Source organism: Malurus melanocephalus, unplaced genomic scaffold, assembly GCF_030028575.1.
Source record: "Malurus melanocephalus ecotype Western Australia unplaced genomic scaffold, MMel_1.1 scaffold_19, whole genome shotgun sequence".
NCBI lineage: Eukaryota > Metazoa > Chordata > Aves > Passeriformes > Maluridae > Malurus > Malurus melanocephalus.
The window spans coordinates 2,175,081-2,191,331 of record NW_026623251.1 but is presented as its reverse complement, the minus strand read 5'-3'; the positions used below and the strand labels follow the sequence as shown (position 1 = coordinate 2,191,331).

General features: G+C 39.3%; 1 protein-coding gene across 1 annotated transcript in view; it reads right to left on the bottom strand.

The window, feature by feature from the left end:
• Positions 1-16,251, bottom strand: part of KIF26B (kinesin family member 26B) — a 277,616-nt gene that overhangs the window by 95,949 nt on the left and 165,416 nt on the right. Inside the window, exon 5 of the mRNA XM_057389756.1 lies at positions 10,283-10,466. Coding sequence (XP_057245739.1) covers positions 10,283-10,466 — 184 coding nt within the window. The remainder of the gene's footprint in view (positions 1-10,282; positions 10,467-16,251) is intronic.

Sequence of the window (16,251 nt, the reverse complement as noted above, 5' to 3'; positions counted from 1 at the left end):
TCCTGAACTTTCATATCAAACAGGTCAATGAGTTAATCAAAATTCATTTTTTACCTTTACTAGATAGTAAGATTCTTTCATAATGAAAAATAGGAACACTGAATTATTACTTTTCACACCTGGTATTTCATATCTCACTATCCAACAAAAGATAATTTAACTGCTAATCACTTCCGCAACAATACAGAAATAAATAAAAAAAAATCTATTTACATTTGGAAAATGATATGGCATTTGGATGTCAGGAATCCAGATCCACTAAGGAAATGTTTCCAAATCCCAAGCCACACTGCCTACACTTCTGGGATGGAGTCTTCCCTGGAAGCAATTTACAGATCCCTACACAGAGCAATGAGAATCTGTCCATCTGAGGGCCAGAGGATCTAATCTAACAGGTGGGCACATTTTGACYATCTTTATAGATCCACCCTGACAGAAGCACAACTGAACATCTCCAGTGCTTTATCCAATAAAGCTCAGTTTAACTTTGCTTTGATTTGCCTACGGCTAAACATGAAAAAGTCTGCTTAGTCCTTTTCCACAAAGGTCTGGCTGCTTTATGTAACCTGCTCAGTTGCATGTAGGTCTCCTCAACCTGACCTGTGCAGCAGATAGCAGAGGATRCAGACTTCCATCTGAGGAGAGATGAAAGTATGCAGAACTTTCTGCAAACACATTGTTACTCATATCTCACAGTAGCTGGCTTTCTATTAAAGGTTCAGAGCAGAACACTCTGTGTTCCTACTCAGGGAGAGATTCTGCTATGGGTTAAAACCCATTTTTTTCCCGGCCAATGCACCAAAAATGTCGTGGTTTGAACTTGATCAAAAGCCAGAGCGCCCACAATGTGTCCCCCCGCCCACTGGAGAAGGCAGAAGGGAGAGCAAAAAAAAAAGCCCAAATTAACACTAAAATTTATGGCTTTTAGATAAGACAATATAATTGAGAGAAAGATACGTATATGCTCCAGAAAATAGTCAGACAGGCTGAATAAYTTAAGTTGCAAAATAGATTTATTACTAAAAACTACTAAGAATACTACTGCACTGGGGAGTGGCACAAAGATAGGGAAAAATTTACGAGGAGAAGAAATAAAAATGGACATTTTAAGACACCTGTTATTCTTTCTGGGAACCTGGCTCTCCCAGGTCTTCCCTCCCCACCCCTCCATGCCTTCCCATGCACAAGGGGGCAGGGATGAAAGTTTTAACATAGATCAAACTATTCATTACTGTTACCGTCCAGCACCATAGAAGAAGAGTYCTTACAGCTCCAAGCTGTGGAAGGTGTCTTTTCCCAAGAAACAGTCAGTGTATAACTGCTKATGGCATGGGATTCTTTTCTTTACCTTGTGGGAGAAAGGAAAACAGTCCTCCAAGGTTGCTCTCTCAAATCTCCTGTCAGAACACAGGTTCTTCTAAGCATCCACTTGCTTCAGACGTGGTGCGGGGGACCACCACCTCTTCCTCCCCCCCAGAACACACTTTCTTCTTAGCATCAACTCACTTCAGACATGGGGGGGCAAGCATCTTTCCCTCTTTTGGCTTATGATCAGTTCAGTCCAGTCCTCAAAGGCCAGGTTTTTCTCAGAGCAAGGTCGCTCTCTTTTCTATACAGGTCTCCCAGAAGAAGAAATAGTCCTTTCGTGAACAGCTTGTTTTYTCCATGTTCGAGCACCACAGCAATGGCACAGYACCTGTCTTCTGCTTACTGTGATCTTGGGTCTCCATTTTCTTTCTTACATCTCTACACCCTCCTGCTCTGTTTTTCCCCAGTGCATGATACTAAAGAAACCTAAAAACTAAATGGCRGCCGCCCCTATCTTGTTTTGAATTCTTCTTAAGTACAAGACCATACATCATCACAGAGGTGTAACCAGCCTGTGCAATTGGCCCAGGCCTGATGGGCAACTTGTCCATCAACCTCAGAGCCACAATGGATTGGCTCTAAAACACAGGGGGTAGGGCTCCCTTTGCTGGAGAAGAAGGAGAAAGCTTCTAGAACTTCCTCACAGGAGCCATCTTTGTGGTTTCTTGGTCCCATCCCCCCACCACCGAAAAACTGGACCGAGCAAAACCAGGACAGACTCATTTCACCTTGCTCAAGCCAGCCAAAACAAAGATATCTCATTCGAAAGCAGGTGTCCATGTTGCCTCTGTAATCAACTGAAGAAGAAAGGTGCACCTGGTAGTCAAGTGAGCCCATTTCTCTCCATTCCTCCATGAGAAGAATACATATGACCAGCCTGGATCAGAAGGGTAGTGACCACATAAGCCAGCAACATGAATCACATCCTAGGGTGGCAATAATGGTGGCACTAAAGAGTGAACACTAAAGAAAACACAGGAATACAATGAACAGGAACAGGATCATTACGGATAAATGCTTCTCATACAAGCACAAGAAATGGATAAATGTCAATAGAGATGTATTCCCAAAAATAGGTACGAATCCCAAAGGAAAAGGCAAAACATGGGGAGACAGTGAATAAGAGGAGTTATATTCTAATGGTATTCTCAGTATTAAAATTCAGTTCACGTTGGCTCTTCCTCAGCTGAGCTAGTTATCTATTGAAGTCCACATTGTACCAGAGAGATGAGGTAAGGCCCAGACCTTTAGAATCAGAGAAAGCAGAATAATCTTTCAGTTGAACCAAGAGGCTCAGACAAATCATTAGCCCCTGATGTTACAGCAGCGCTCCAGCGGAGCCGCCTGCAGTGTCACCGTCCCGCCTGCACCACTGCTCTCCAACACATGCTGAGAGGAGTCAAACACAAAAGGAAAAGGCTGGGAGGAAAAGCGATTCAGGAATTTTAAAGAAAATAGAATTTTAATAAGGTCTACAGCTGACTGCTCAAAGTATAGTGCCTGCTACTTGCCTAAGATCTCAGAAAACTCACCATGATCCTGGGTTTAGTCAACTATCGGGCATTTAAACTTCTTCCTCAGCATTGTCTGATGAAATACTCTTGAAATTTTCAGTTTCTGTCACCTTGACTTTCCTGATTTATATTAACTTGWTTGTCATGAATTTAATTTAATGAGGTGAGACATGTAGGGGAGAGGGCAGGGAAGAAGGGGACATTTCAGGAAGTACTACTGAAAGTCTTTAAAAGGAAATGGAAGTTATTAACTAGAACTGTGAAAGAGTGCCAAAATAACAATCAGCAGTTGCACCTAAATTGAAAAGCAAATAAAAACATAAGAGCTCAGAAAAACTTGGAGGAGATCAGTGTCAAAACCAGTGGTTTTATATCCTAGAAAAATCCAGTCATTTTCATTCAAATTGCTTATCCTTCAATGTTAAAGTGACTTTAACATATGTGGCCACCGTAACATCATACTATTTCAACATGAGTATATTTTGAAAGCATAYTTACTAGGTGAGCAAGAGGAAAGATTTCTGTAGCTTCATTAAGTTACCAACATTAAAAGAGTCAAATTAATTGACCAATTTGAGCCTCACGTAGAAGGCCCATAGCCAAGTAGGAGCCTCCAAGTTATGGTCATTCATGCCACTAAGTGACTTGAAGCAARAAAACAGTCACATAGCATAGAAGTTATAGATTGCTGGGCATAAAATCCTATGACAATGCAGAGGGTGCTGGATAAATAGTAATTTAGAAATGTACAAATCCTAGTACCACCAGCCTGAAGTTATTTAAGCAAGCTATTTTACTTTTGTTCATCCATGTTTACAGAAAAATTTGTCAAAACAGACCAAGGTAAATAATACAAAGCTAGACTTCATAGCCGCTCTCCTGGGTGAAATGTACTATGAAAGAAACACAGAAAATATTGATTCCTCTAACACAGAAATAAAAAAATGTCATCAAAGTRAGTTGAGGTACAGCCTTTTCCATATTTTTTCTGTCCAGTACAATTCCASCTGGAAATCTCTTCCAGGCATCTCTTGTGCTCACAAGCCCATCAGTAMAATTTCTAAATACACGTAAGAAGATGTCATTATAAGGAGAAATACCATTTTTAGTATTTTTTGAGGAAAAAAGGGAATTTAATGAGCAACAGGCTCTTGTCCATATTTGCTATCACCAATAGCAGGTACTCAGATTAGGACACAAAATTTTCTCTGTAGTTTATGGAAAGAGATCTTTTTTCCCAAAGAATWTCACTGAGGGACTGTAAGTTGCTCTCTAGAAAACCTCACTTTCTGTGCTGCAGTTTTCACACTGCCCTCCCCAACAGTGAAAAGGAAAATGTCTGCCTTTAAAGATAGCTTTACTTTATGGAAGATCAACACACAAAGGAATTAATGGAAGAGGAAGATAGGTGTCTACATTGGTGGAGCAATTTTAATCCCACTAAGTAGTAGCTTCCCAAAGCTTCACAAAGAGATGGAACAGCAGTTACAGCTGTTCTGTAAATCATGGAAACAYGACTGCATATAAATTTCTTTAAAATACTTAAAACCTCAAAGTCAACCAAAATGCAATCTGACAGGCTTCTGGCATGCCTGGCTTGGTACTTCCACATCCAGAATAAGTTTTATTTTATAGAAAGGCAAAGTGTTCATAGAAAGTGTGATTGACAGAGGTAAGAGATTATTGTTAACAGCAATTCTTCCAGCTTCTAATAATTTCACCTTTTATTAAAGCAGCTTGAGTTTAAACCTTGTCCTAGAAAATCCTATCTAGAAGGAATCTAGTCAAAAAGTAAGAAAGCCTCCACCAGGTCCAAACAGTACATTTTGTGAGGAAAAACACAGTTCTAAGCAATTCTGACTGAAGGGCAAAAGGCCACCTGGATTTCATTCCAAGTGGAACTAACTAATTTGTACAACAATCATGTTGACAACAAAGATGAACACATATGTCTGCTTTAAATACCTCAAGGGGTCATCCTCCCACCTTTCAGTAGCCATGGTAACTTTGGGGGRAAAAAAAAAAMAAACAACCCAGCTCTCACCTCAGAAATTGTTTTCTGTGATAAAGGGTTTAAAGTCACATCTGTCATCTATCCATTAACTTTTGTCCCTATACCTGAAGGATGAAAGTGAGGGAATCTCTGCTTCACAAASGAAAGAGAACCTCTTCTCATTCGTTCTGGAAAAATCTTAAAGATGGTTGGCATACAAGTGAAATACAGAACATATTTTGCAAGTTGTACTGGCTTTTTTGCTGACYATAGCACAGGTTTTCACAAATGCCCATTTAATGTATATTGTAATGTTGACAAAAAATATCAACATCTATCAATCAGTGGGTCAAAAGGCAAACTCTGATAGTAGAAAAGGAGGTTTYCTGTACCTTTTGAGCTTAAACAAGGTGTGAATCAATTTTGTTCCCTTCAAATCAACTTTGCAAATCACATAAGTGTAAGAATGTGTCTTAACTTCCCTGCACTGATACAAAGAGTTGACATRACTATTGAAAACATCTTTTGACAAAGACTATTCACATCAGGATTCCTACAGGCCATAGCCAATATCAGACTTACTCATTATCAACACATGTATTGCACTGTTATATAGCTTGGATTAAAGCCTGTCAAAGCCAGAGCAACTATTGTTGCCCAACTTAGTGAAAAACCAACAAAAACTATTTTAAGACACTGGACAGCTGAAATACTAGCAGTTTGTGAACCTAGTGGAATATGCTTCTATCCCAGACAAAAGGCAGTTGTGAATCTGCTCAGAAACCTGAACTGCTTAGCATGAGAGCTTTCTTCACTGTTACTTTTGGCAAGGGCATGTATAAACAATAAACAGCACAAAGTGGAGAAGCTGGGACAGAAAAAGCAACAGGGAGAAGAAAAATTTGAACACATATTGGCATTTTAGGACAAAGAAATGTCCTTAAAGCAAGGAAGGAATGAGAATGAGACATTGAAGTCCAAGCTGAAAGGGCCTGGTGGAAGGGAAGCTGCATTTGATTGTTTCTCTCTGTTGGTAGTGAATATTTTGTATTTCCTTGTAAAGGAACTGAATTGCACTAACAATACCTGATCCCAACGCATGATTTAGTGGYGAACTTGGCAATGTTCGGTTAAGAGTTAGACTCATTGAGCATAAAATGAATAGTAGATTTTGGGCTTATTTCAATCACATACTGTGCTRTGATAAAAGATTAGATTATTTAGCCAGGAACTGAAAATATATTTTACCTTACTACATGAAACAGTGGTGACTTGCTTCTCCCTGATAGAAACTTTTTGCACAGGGATGATTTTAATTCCTAAGAATTGCTATTTTATTTTGAGATTAACAAGTACCAAATAACAAAAATCCACATTAAAAGAAAAATATATTTATATACATATATATATAAGGAAAAGTAAACTGATCTCTGCCTGAACATAATACCTCTCAGAGGTTTATAAGACTACACACAGAAAAATAATAAATGAAAGAAAGCACAGAAACCACATCCATTCATCSTAACCCCCTGCCACCTGAAAACTACCTATTTATTCAGGCTGGCAGAAAATTTTTCATTCCAGCTGTTTTTCATGTTGGACGTGRGATTCAGCAAAACAACATCTTTCACAGAAAGAACATTTCAGATTTTCATCAAAAGCACTGGTTTAGTTTTGATTTTGTTTGACAGAAAATGGAAGAGGAGGTGTAGAGGGAGGACAGAGGAAAGCAGACTGGGGAKCAAACCTTACTAGAATGGCTCTACAGTAGTTAATCATTGTACAGGCATGGAATAATCCATTATTTTTGCACAGAAAACCTTTTTGCTTTGTTTCTGGCTTAGTGTTAGGAAGACACAACAGAGTTAGAGAGTATCTTTCAGGGGACTATGGGATTTGGGGAAACATCATGCACAACCATCCAGAGCTGTAGAACTCTCTCTGTGGGTAAACTCTGAAAGCAATCAGCCACTCAGAATACAATGATTAAAAGCCAGCAGAGAGAGAAGAAATGATGCTCAAGCTGTGGTAGTTTATGGAGCAGGATTCTCACTCAGTCCAAAGGAAAACTCTCAAGGACTGACTGTGGGGATACCACTCYATCACTCAAACTCATCTCCCTCTGCCAGCAAATGCAAACCCAAAGCACATGGATCAATTATGACTCCTAAAAGCACCACTGTTAATACATTTACAATAGGGTCACACCCTTGAATTTAGCATCAGGAAGAGCTATTCGGAAATGAATCCAACAAAGRATCTGACCCTTTATTACTTTGTTTCACGTTGACAATGCAGTACTTCTGCCAGGCTCAGTGGTGTATCTAACATCAAAATAAAAAGCTGATTATGCAGTTCCACCATTCCATTWTTAATATCATCTTCCTGGCTCTGTGAGGCTGAACTTTAGATTTCAAATAATACTTCTTCCAAAGCCCAGGCTGGTACAATTTTGATTTGCAAGGCATTTTGTAAAATTAAGCATGCAACCTGAACGTAATTCAGGTCATAATTCTTTGTCATTTTAGATACTTCAGTGGGGGGTTGTACCCACAGCCATCCTAACTGAACTGCTAATTAACTTTCAAATATACTGGTGTTAGGTAGGTCTTCCTATTTTAACTTTTAAAAAAAAAATATATGCCTATACATGACAGATAAGACATTTGGTAATTTCAAATTAATCATTGTAATTAGTTTTGCAATGAGAAGCAGACTCTTTGAAATTTCTAGTAGAAGTGAAAATATAACATAGCAACTGTTYGCTTGCAAATTTGTTTAGAAAACTATGAAATTAAATTTAACCTCAAAGTCTAAGCTTTGAGGCGCCCAAATTCCCACCCTTTGCATCTTGGATGCCCTTCCAGCTTCCCTGGAAAACTGACAGCTCTCARGCTGACATGAAGCCAGTAACATCCAAGGTCTGTGCCCTGTAGAAGAGAGCCTACATTCCAGGCAGCGCATGTGCCACTGTCCCTTGGAGCCTCAGAAATCCAAAACCTTGGCAAAGGCCATCCTTCCAGTTCTGCTGAACCAGACTTTCCAGTAACAAATTGYCACCTTAGAAATTGCCCAGCCCACTCAAACCCAAAGTGAAATAGAGTTTTATCACACTGAGATTRCTGGTGAAATGCTATTTAAATACAAACCAGGAAAAAATCCTAAATGACTGAAAACAACATTTAGCTTCTCTGAACCCACTTCCTCCACATGGGTTCATATTTTATAAACTTATTCCCTTAGAGGAAACACTATATGAGACAAAATGCTAAGAAAAGTAACTGTTTTTTAGCACACTYCTATCGAAACATATCCCAACCAAACTGAACAGAACACAAATARACAATGAAAATGAAAAGCAAATAAGCTGGAAATTCCATTATCTCATCTGAAGTTTTCCCAGTCTGACAGATAAATTGCATTGTTATCCTGCAGTTATTTACTTATTGTGCCCCRTACCTATTTTTCACATATTAAAATGAAAATTGTGCTAGAGAGGTAAACTGATGGGAAACTGATGAAAGCTTCAGGTCATAATTATAAGGTGACTCTTCAAAGAAACTGAAGAAGAGAAAAAAGAAACTGGCTTCCAGAAACTGCAGGTTAGACATATTTTTGCTAATGGAAATGCAAAAAAAATTTAATTTTCTCTAGTCTGACAATATGAAATAACCTAATTTGATTTAGTACTTTGAAGAAGCATGTGTGTCAATGTGTTAAAACCTCTTTGCTACTTATATAGTCTGGCAGTTTCTGGACAGCAAGTCTAAAGTGAATAGAAATATCTTCCTTCACCATGTGGGCTGCAAAATTCCAGTTTTCCTTAGCTAGTTGGAAAGCCTGGTGCCTCTTCTGCTACATGATCTTGATGAAGAAGTAAATCCCAAGTTTGTTTGGACATGCTGCAAAACTGCTTCCCAAGCTCTTTCCACTGGAAACCAGTGGTGAGAGGAACAAAAAAGGCTCAGATCAGCTTGAAGCATTTAGACAGAGCTATGTCTGTGTCTCTGCATGTGCAGACAYTTTTCTTGGAAGGTGTGAAAATCAMTAATCAGGAAAAGTGCTCATGCACTCCAAYGTGGGAGATGAGCCCCTGTTTCCAACACACTGYTCATTATTCCYCAATAGAATTTTTATTCAGATGKAACCTGTCCCAAGCACAGAAAAGTATGACTCTGGGAGGATGGCTTCCATCGTAAAACTAATCCGTAGCAACTTCTTATAACAATGAACAGGTTTGAGTTTACTCCTTCCCCCGCCCCCTAAAATCAGGATATCCATCACTATTAAACTTTTATAAGATCATGACAGATTTCTATGTTTCTTTCCAGCTACCAGGCCAGAGGAAAGGAGGGAAACCCCATGTGGAGGGCATCTCTTTTTAAACAGGCTTTAAAACAGCAATAAATATAATACCACAGTTCTTTGAAAGGAAACCCTGGAACTGCACAATATAAAAAAGTGAGTATCCAAAATCAGCAATGAAAATTCTGAAACCCATCCTATGCTTAGTAGTCCTAGATYACACATCACAATTTCTCTTTTAAACAAAAACTTTCACCAAATTCATTGTCACTGCTCACTATTCAATGAATATGGAAAAGCCARGCAAACAGATGTTTGCATAAGAAACCACCTTGATTAAAGCAAACTGCTGCTCTCAGCAACTGCATGTGTGTATTCCCAGATGTSACATGCCAGGCTCTCCACTTGTAACAGGGAAAAAGAGGGTAACTCAGACAAACTACAAAGMAACAGCAAACTATGTACTCACCTCCTCCACGGCCTCAATGTAAATGTGCACCTAAATAGCATTTTAGGAGGGAATGATTATGCAGAACGGGAGGAAATAACATGACAGAAGGAAAAAAGGAGTAATTTATCAGCATAGGTTTTGTTCAGGTAAATGTAYTGGAAGAAAGCCAGCAAACATGAGCCAGAAGCAAATTACAGTGTGTCCAGCCAAGCCACCAGTCTGGAAAGCATGGGGATCAGGAACAAAAAAAATATGCCACAGCAAGCAACTGCTATGCATTTCATACACAGCCACAGAGACCAGCTGCTCCTGAAAGCTGGAAAGGATATTCCCTCCTGGCAGAGCGGACATAAACTCCACCAAATAGCACTGTGGTCCCAATGCAGGTGCATTAGAGTAGCTGGGCTGTGAAGTGTTTAACTGCTGCACAATTAGTTCTGTCTGCATTAAGACTGTCAACTTTAACTTTATCAGAAATCCACTYGCATTGGGTAACTCAAGATGTTAGGCCTTTTTATACATGTTCAGGGACCARCTACAGTAAAGCCAACTGAGAAAGGGCATGGTTTGCCAATTCCCTTAGTGTTTTGCACAAGGATAAAATCTTCTCCCAAAGAAAATAGGTGTTTTAGGGATATTTGGAAGGCCTACCTTGCCCAAACCAGGGGTGTCTTTCACTTTGCTGACTGCCCTCAACAAACATGGTGGTGCAGGGGGTGGCGAAGTCTGCAGAATACTGCTGAAGCAGGTAGAGAAGAGAGGAGATTCAGGAACAGATGAGGCAGAAGGCCTGTGCTTCTTCTTTTTGGACGACAGGTTCAATTTCTGAGCAGCTCTGTGGGRAAAACAACAATACTAAGGTAAAACAATCTCAAACTCATCAACAAAGTATTTATCAGGTTACTATTTATGTAGKCTCTCAGGTGTGACCTCATTGATCCCAACAGTTTTAAAATTCTTGTTCTTCACTCATTAGTACTATTTTAATGTCATTGACMACAAAGTTGCTCCAAATTTAGAGTCTGCATTAAGTAGGTCCACAATCAGGCCTCTGTCACTATTTTATCTGTTGAAACAATTCAGCCTGCAAGAAAGCTCCAAGCCCAAATCAATGAGCTATACATAAATTTCTGTTTTAAAATTATGAATGGTTCACACAGAATTGTGCCTCATGCATAGGTCTCTTATTAGAAAATAAATACTTGTGCAGAGTTAGTTAGCAATAAATGCTCAGGTGAATCTGCTAAGGTGTCAGAAGTCCTGCATTAAATGTTCAAAATTTTTATCACCTCTTAAAACACAAGCCTGAAGGCTGAAAAAATGGCAAYCAATGAAAATATTGCTGTTTGTGATGAGATGGAGACAATCCTACAAACTCCAGCTGCATTAACCACTAAGCAGGGGAATCAGTGAAGACTGTTTTTAACTGCACARTATTCTCAGATAAGAATGCTGAGTTTGTATAGACTTTGATTAAAAAGCTGAGCTTTTCTGGAACGGAAACATTCAGTACTTCTGTTTTGCTAAATGTTTTATTTTGAGAGATAATGCAACATTCAAGTCTTTGTTGCAGCTGTTTTTTTCCAACACTKGTGTGTCCTGCACTGCCCAGGGATAACATTAATATTAATCATGCTGTCCCACGGTTTCCCTTTTGCAAAACAGAGCATTTTAACCAGAGCAGGTCAACAGGAGTACCATCTCAAAGAAGAGATGGACAGAACAATTTTGTTTGGTCTGGCAGACAAACTGGGACTTGAATAGGCATAAAAGCAGCCTGTGCTGACAGTAGCRCTCCTTACTTTGCTGAAGTGTGTCRCTCAAAACCAATAATTCCAAATCCTCCTAAGTTTTAAGAAGCTTTGGCTCCATTACTGGAGCAAACTGGTAACAGTTTATATTACCCAACTCAAAACTTACTAAAGTAATTACATCATTTTATCCAAAGGAGTCAAGGAAGAAACATTGAATACATACACATACACACACGCACACGCATATTTCTATATGCAAGTAACATGTGTTTGTGTCTGGTGCCTCAGACACATGGACAAATTACTRCTGGGCATGACATTGCCATGTGTCAGCTGGTCACAAGCACATAGTCTGCACCACCAGGCTCTATTCTTTCAGCTTTTGGCAAGTGCAAAGCATTGCCAGATAGATTCCTACCTAATAAAAGAAAAACAGTAGGAGATTTTAACTGACCTGACACAGAATTAGAACTCAGAAGTTTCTGTACCACCTCTTTGTCGTTTCCCTTCACTCTGACCTAAAGATTGCAGTTCATAACCTGTCCCTCTCATTTAAGCATATAATTTTTCATAGAAAACATACTCAAAATATGTTGGTCAAAACCACTCTTCCTTTTCCTAACAACATTTTCATGGTATGAGAGGATTCAATTRTTTCAGCTTCCACACTGTCATCACTAACATTTTATGCAGTTGTCCATGCTGAATCAAGATCTTCTGTACATCTTAGTTTCACTACAAAATTATTTTAATAGAAATCTTGTGCTATGTGCAACAACAGAAAACATAAATGCTGGTCAAACATACTGAAAGCTTTACCCCTGTTGTCAAGCTCATTAGCCCAGCCTGAACTACAGACAGTGTCTCTACTCACTATAGTCATCCATCTGGTCTCCCTGACTCACCCCCTGGTGAAAATACATTTCCTAAAAGCTGTYCCCTGAATTGACTGACAGGACCATTATCTCTCTTGCCACTAAATGTTTCTCCAGAATTTGCWGGGCTTTTTTACAAAGCTGACAATGTAATACAAACCACCTCTTGACCCAACCAAGAATATAGCCAACAYTTCCTTAAAGAAAAAAATATTGTTGGCAGTACCTGGCCTTTTCAAAAGTGTGGAACTATATTCTAGTTTGACAGGTATAACCTTTGAGATTGCATTCAAATTGAATAACCTGCATTTTTCTTATATCTTTGGCCTGTGACTGGCAAAATRTATCAAAAACAGTGAACTATTTCTCGCCGCTTTATGGGGTTCTCTGTTTTTCCCCAAGGAGAGGAAATCAATGCATGGCAGGCTAGAAAACAGTTTCCAAGGTCTATCAGGCTTGACTGAATTTTGAAAGAGATCAAAAAGGCAATAAGCGTCAGGTAAATCCCAGTGCATTTAATTGGGAAGAGAAGGCTGCAATATGACACAAATACATAGAGTGTGGCTTTCTTATGAGTATATTTGTGTGAGCAAAATCCTTCAGCCTGGGTGGCTAGCATTGCTCCAAACACAGCTGGTCATGCCAGATGATACTGATTTGGCCCTGTGATCCAGCACAGGAGGTTAGAAATTCTCATATTTTACTTTTCCAAGCAACTCAGAGGCCTGGCTCTCCCATGCAGACTYTCTGGACCACCACACTTCTCAGGCAAAGCTAGACCCTGGGAGACCTGAGGTCAGTGCAGCTCACAGCCTGCCCAGCTCCACCAGCAGCTGTTTAGGATCCGCTCTTTGTACAGGAGCCAGCTATTTTATTTTTTTTCATTGAATATCTGTATAATAGGGCTCTGATTTCCACTTGAGACTCTGTGTATGCTGCAGTAATGATGGTGGCAGTGATGGCAGCGTGGCTTTAGGTATGGACAATAAACTGATCACGCTCCAGGTTATATCAGCTCCCACCTGAGCCAAGTGGTACCAGCTGTGGAATATGCAGGMATGTGCAGGGAGCTCCAGTGCACTGCAAACCCCTTCCCCACTGTGTGTGGCACAGCTGTGGGAGGGACGGTGTCCACAGAGACTCACAAGAAACCTGATCCAAATTCAATTTTCAAAGTGCCTAATCTAAACTGCATTAGACCATTGTGTAGACATCCTCATTTGCAACAGAACTGTCTTAAATGCCATTTTACTGAATTACCTTCTAAAATAATGCATACTTAATCCAGTTTAGCTAATATACTTTGGATTAACGCCTTCGGATAATTTGGACCATTTCTTTCCTCAGAGTCCTGATGCAAACAAGCAGCTGAAGACTTTTTGAAGGCTTACAAGATTTCTGGCAGAGGAAATAGTCATAAGACCAAGAGTGGAAATTGCTGGAGGGGCRTAGAAAGCTCATTAAAGTTCAATCCAAATAAAACTAATACATTGTCCTGGCAGAAAAGGGGAACTGCTTTGAAAGTCCACCAGATTTAYAGCAAAATCTGAGATCATTTCTTGAAAGGACATTCTCTGCTTTTTGCTTTTTTAAATAAAAGTTCAATAATGTATATCTTTGGGAATCAGAACAGTTTTACCTCCCACCTATCCAGAAACAGTGATATATTTTTCCACCTTAAAATGTCCCAAGCAGGCTGGGATTTTCAAACCCATCCACTGCAGAACTCAGTCCCTGCTATCCTGGAAGCCAATTCATGACTGATAGGAACTTTCTGAAAGCTGAAGATGCTCCATGTGACTCACTGAAAAAATGGAAGAAAACCAGCTTAGAGGTAATTCTGAGATAAAAGGGGGCAAAGAATGCTCTTTGGAAATCAGTTTGAGAGATAAATGAATATAAACTGATTAMATTTTAAGGCAAAGCTAGGCAAAGAACTCTGCTAAGTTATTCATACTGCTTATAAGCAATGAAAGAATGAAGTTGATTAAACTCTTTAGACAAAATAAAAGGCATAATGGAAAGCTCTGTAAACATCTTGCTTAGAGAAGTCACTGGGATAATTTCTTACAGTACAACGTATATAAGGAAACTGTGGAAAGAATAGTTTGAAAATTCRTGGCTTCTAAATTAATGCTAATATAATTCAAGCTTGATAAAAGAAAATGTTTTTTTCAGCAACACATCATCCAAGACAAAGTTAAAATTTTAGCACTGACAAAGAATAGGTCAGTAGGCCCACTAGGTTCATTAGAATCAGAAGGAGCTGGAACATTAAACAGATACTTAAAATATTATTCACACTTGTGAATAATCACAATAATATATCACAGCAAAGAATATCATCAATTGGTAACACTGACAGACTTCATTGGTGATATCACAGCAAAGAATATCATCAATTGGTAACACTGACAGACTTCATTGGTGATATCTGAAGAGATTTTCTTAGGTGTGTATCTCTGTATCATTATTCCTTACTGGGTGTTCATGCTACATGATGATGAATCCAGTACTTATTGCCCRTGGAACAGAATTCCAGATCATAGAGGTTATTGAGTTGGCACACCAGTTTCTGTGCCAGAATAGGAACTTGAAATTTCATTTTCATTTTCATAATTTCCACKGAGAAAATAACTTTCAAGCTGTGGATGCTTAAACAGCCATGTAAGAACTAACTTTAATGTAAATATTTTCAATTTTAATTRAAACTAAAAATCTATTTTTCATCTTTATTTGGAGGCATAAATTTCATTTTATAATATAAATATTCTTGGCTGGGTGCCCCATTCAAGGAGGTAAGGTATGAACTTTATCAGTACAAGGGATGGCTTAACATGCCAGAGTATGTGCTGGTTTAACAAGCCCAAAGTAGGTTAATGATCTTCCCTAGCAAAGAAAACACTACCTTTACTTACCCAAAACTGCATTGCCTGCTCTGTCTTAATGTACATTGGAAATCAGATGAAAGTTTCRTTTAGAAATCAGTCTTCTGAGCACTCCCAAAGCATAATTGTACACCTTCATCACCAGTTATAAAACAGACCTGCATCTGTGATCAGCAGCATTGGCTACCCAGCATAAAACATTTGTATTCCATGGTCTCAGGTTGAGCACCTATAAGTGAAAGACACCCTGATCCATACTGATGTTCTCCTTTTTTTTTTTTTTTTTTTAACCCCAGACCTAATTTCTCCTTTAGAAAAAGCAGATTTTTTTTTACTGTCACCTGCAAAGTAAAATGTAATCTATGTAGTATTTTAGTTAACCAACTGTGCTGGTGTCATTTGGGGTGATTTTCTTCCCAGTGTCTGGTATGGGGCTGTGTTTTGGTTTTATGCTGAACATGGTGATGATAACATAGAGATGTTTTWGKTATTGCTGAGCAGRGCTTACACAGAGCCAAGGCCTTTCTTGCTTTTTATATGGCCACGCTRGTGAGGAGACTGGAGATGCAYGGGAGGGCTGAGAGGAGACGGAGCTGGAACAGGTGATCCCAAATGATCAAAGGGATATTCCAGACCATATGGCATCATGTCCTGTATATAAAYTGGGGGGAAAGAAGGAGGAAAGGGTGGAATGTTCGGAATGTTGGCRTTTGTCTTCCCAAGTCACTGTYACCTGTGATGGGGCCCTGCTCTCCTGGAGGTGGCTGAGACCAGCACTAAATGAATTTCTTGTTTTGCTTTGCTWGTGTGTGTGGCTTTTGTTTTCCCTATTAAACTGTCTTTATCTCAACACACGAATTTTCTCATTTTTACCCTTCCAATTCTCTCCCTGATCCCACYRGTGGRGGACAGAGMGAGCGGCTGCCTGGGGCTTGGCTGCTGGCTGGGGTTAAACCACAACACTGACAGAATGCCAAACAAAGGTATACTGGAATCCTGCCATTAGCTTTGATTATTTCCAACTCAAATGTTTGCCAGCATGGCTTCCAATTGCGTTTTCTGCTTTGGGTATATATGTTTATATAAAATGAGTCATCATATCA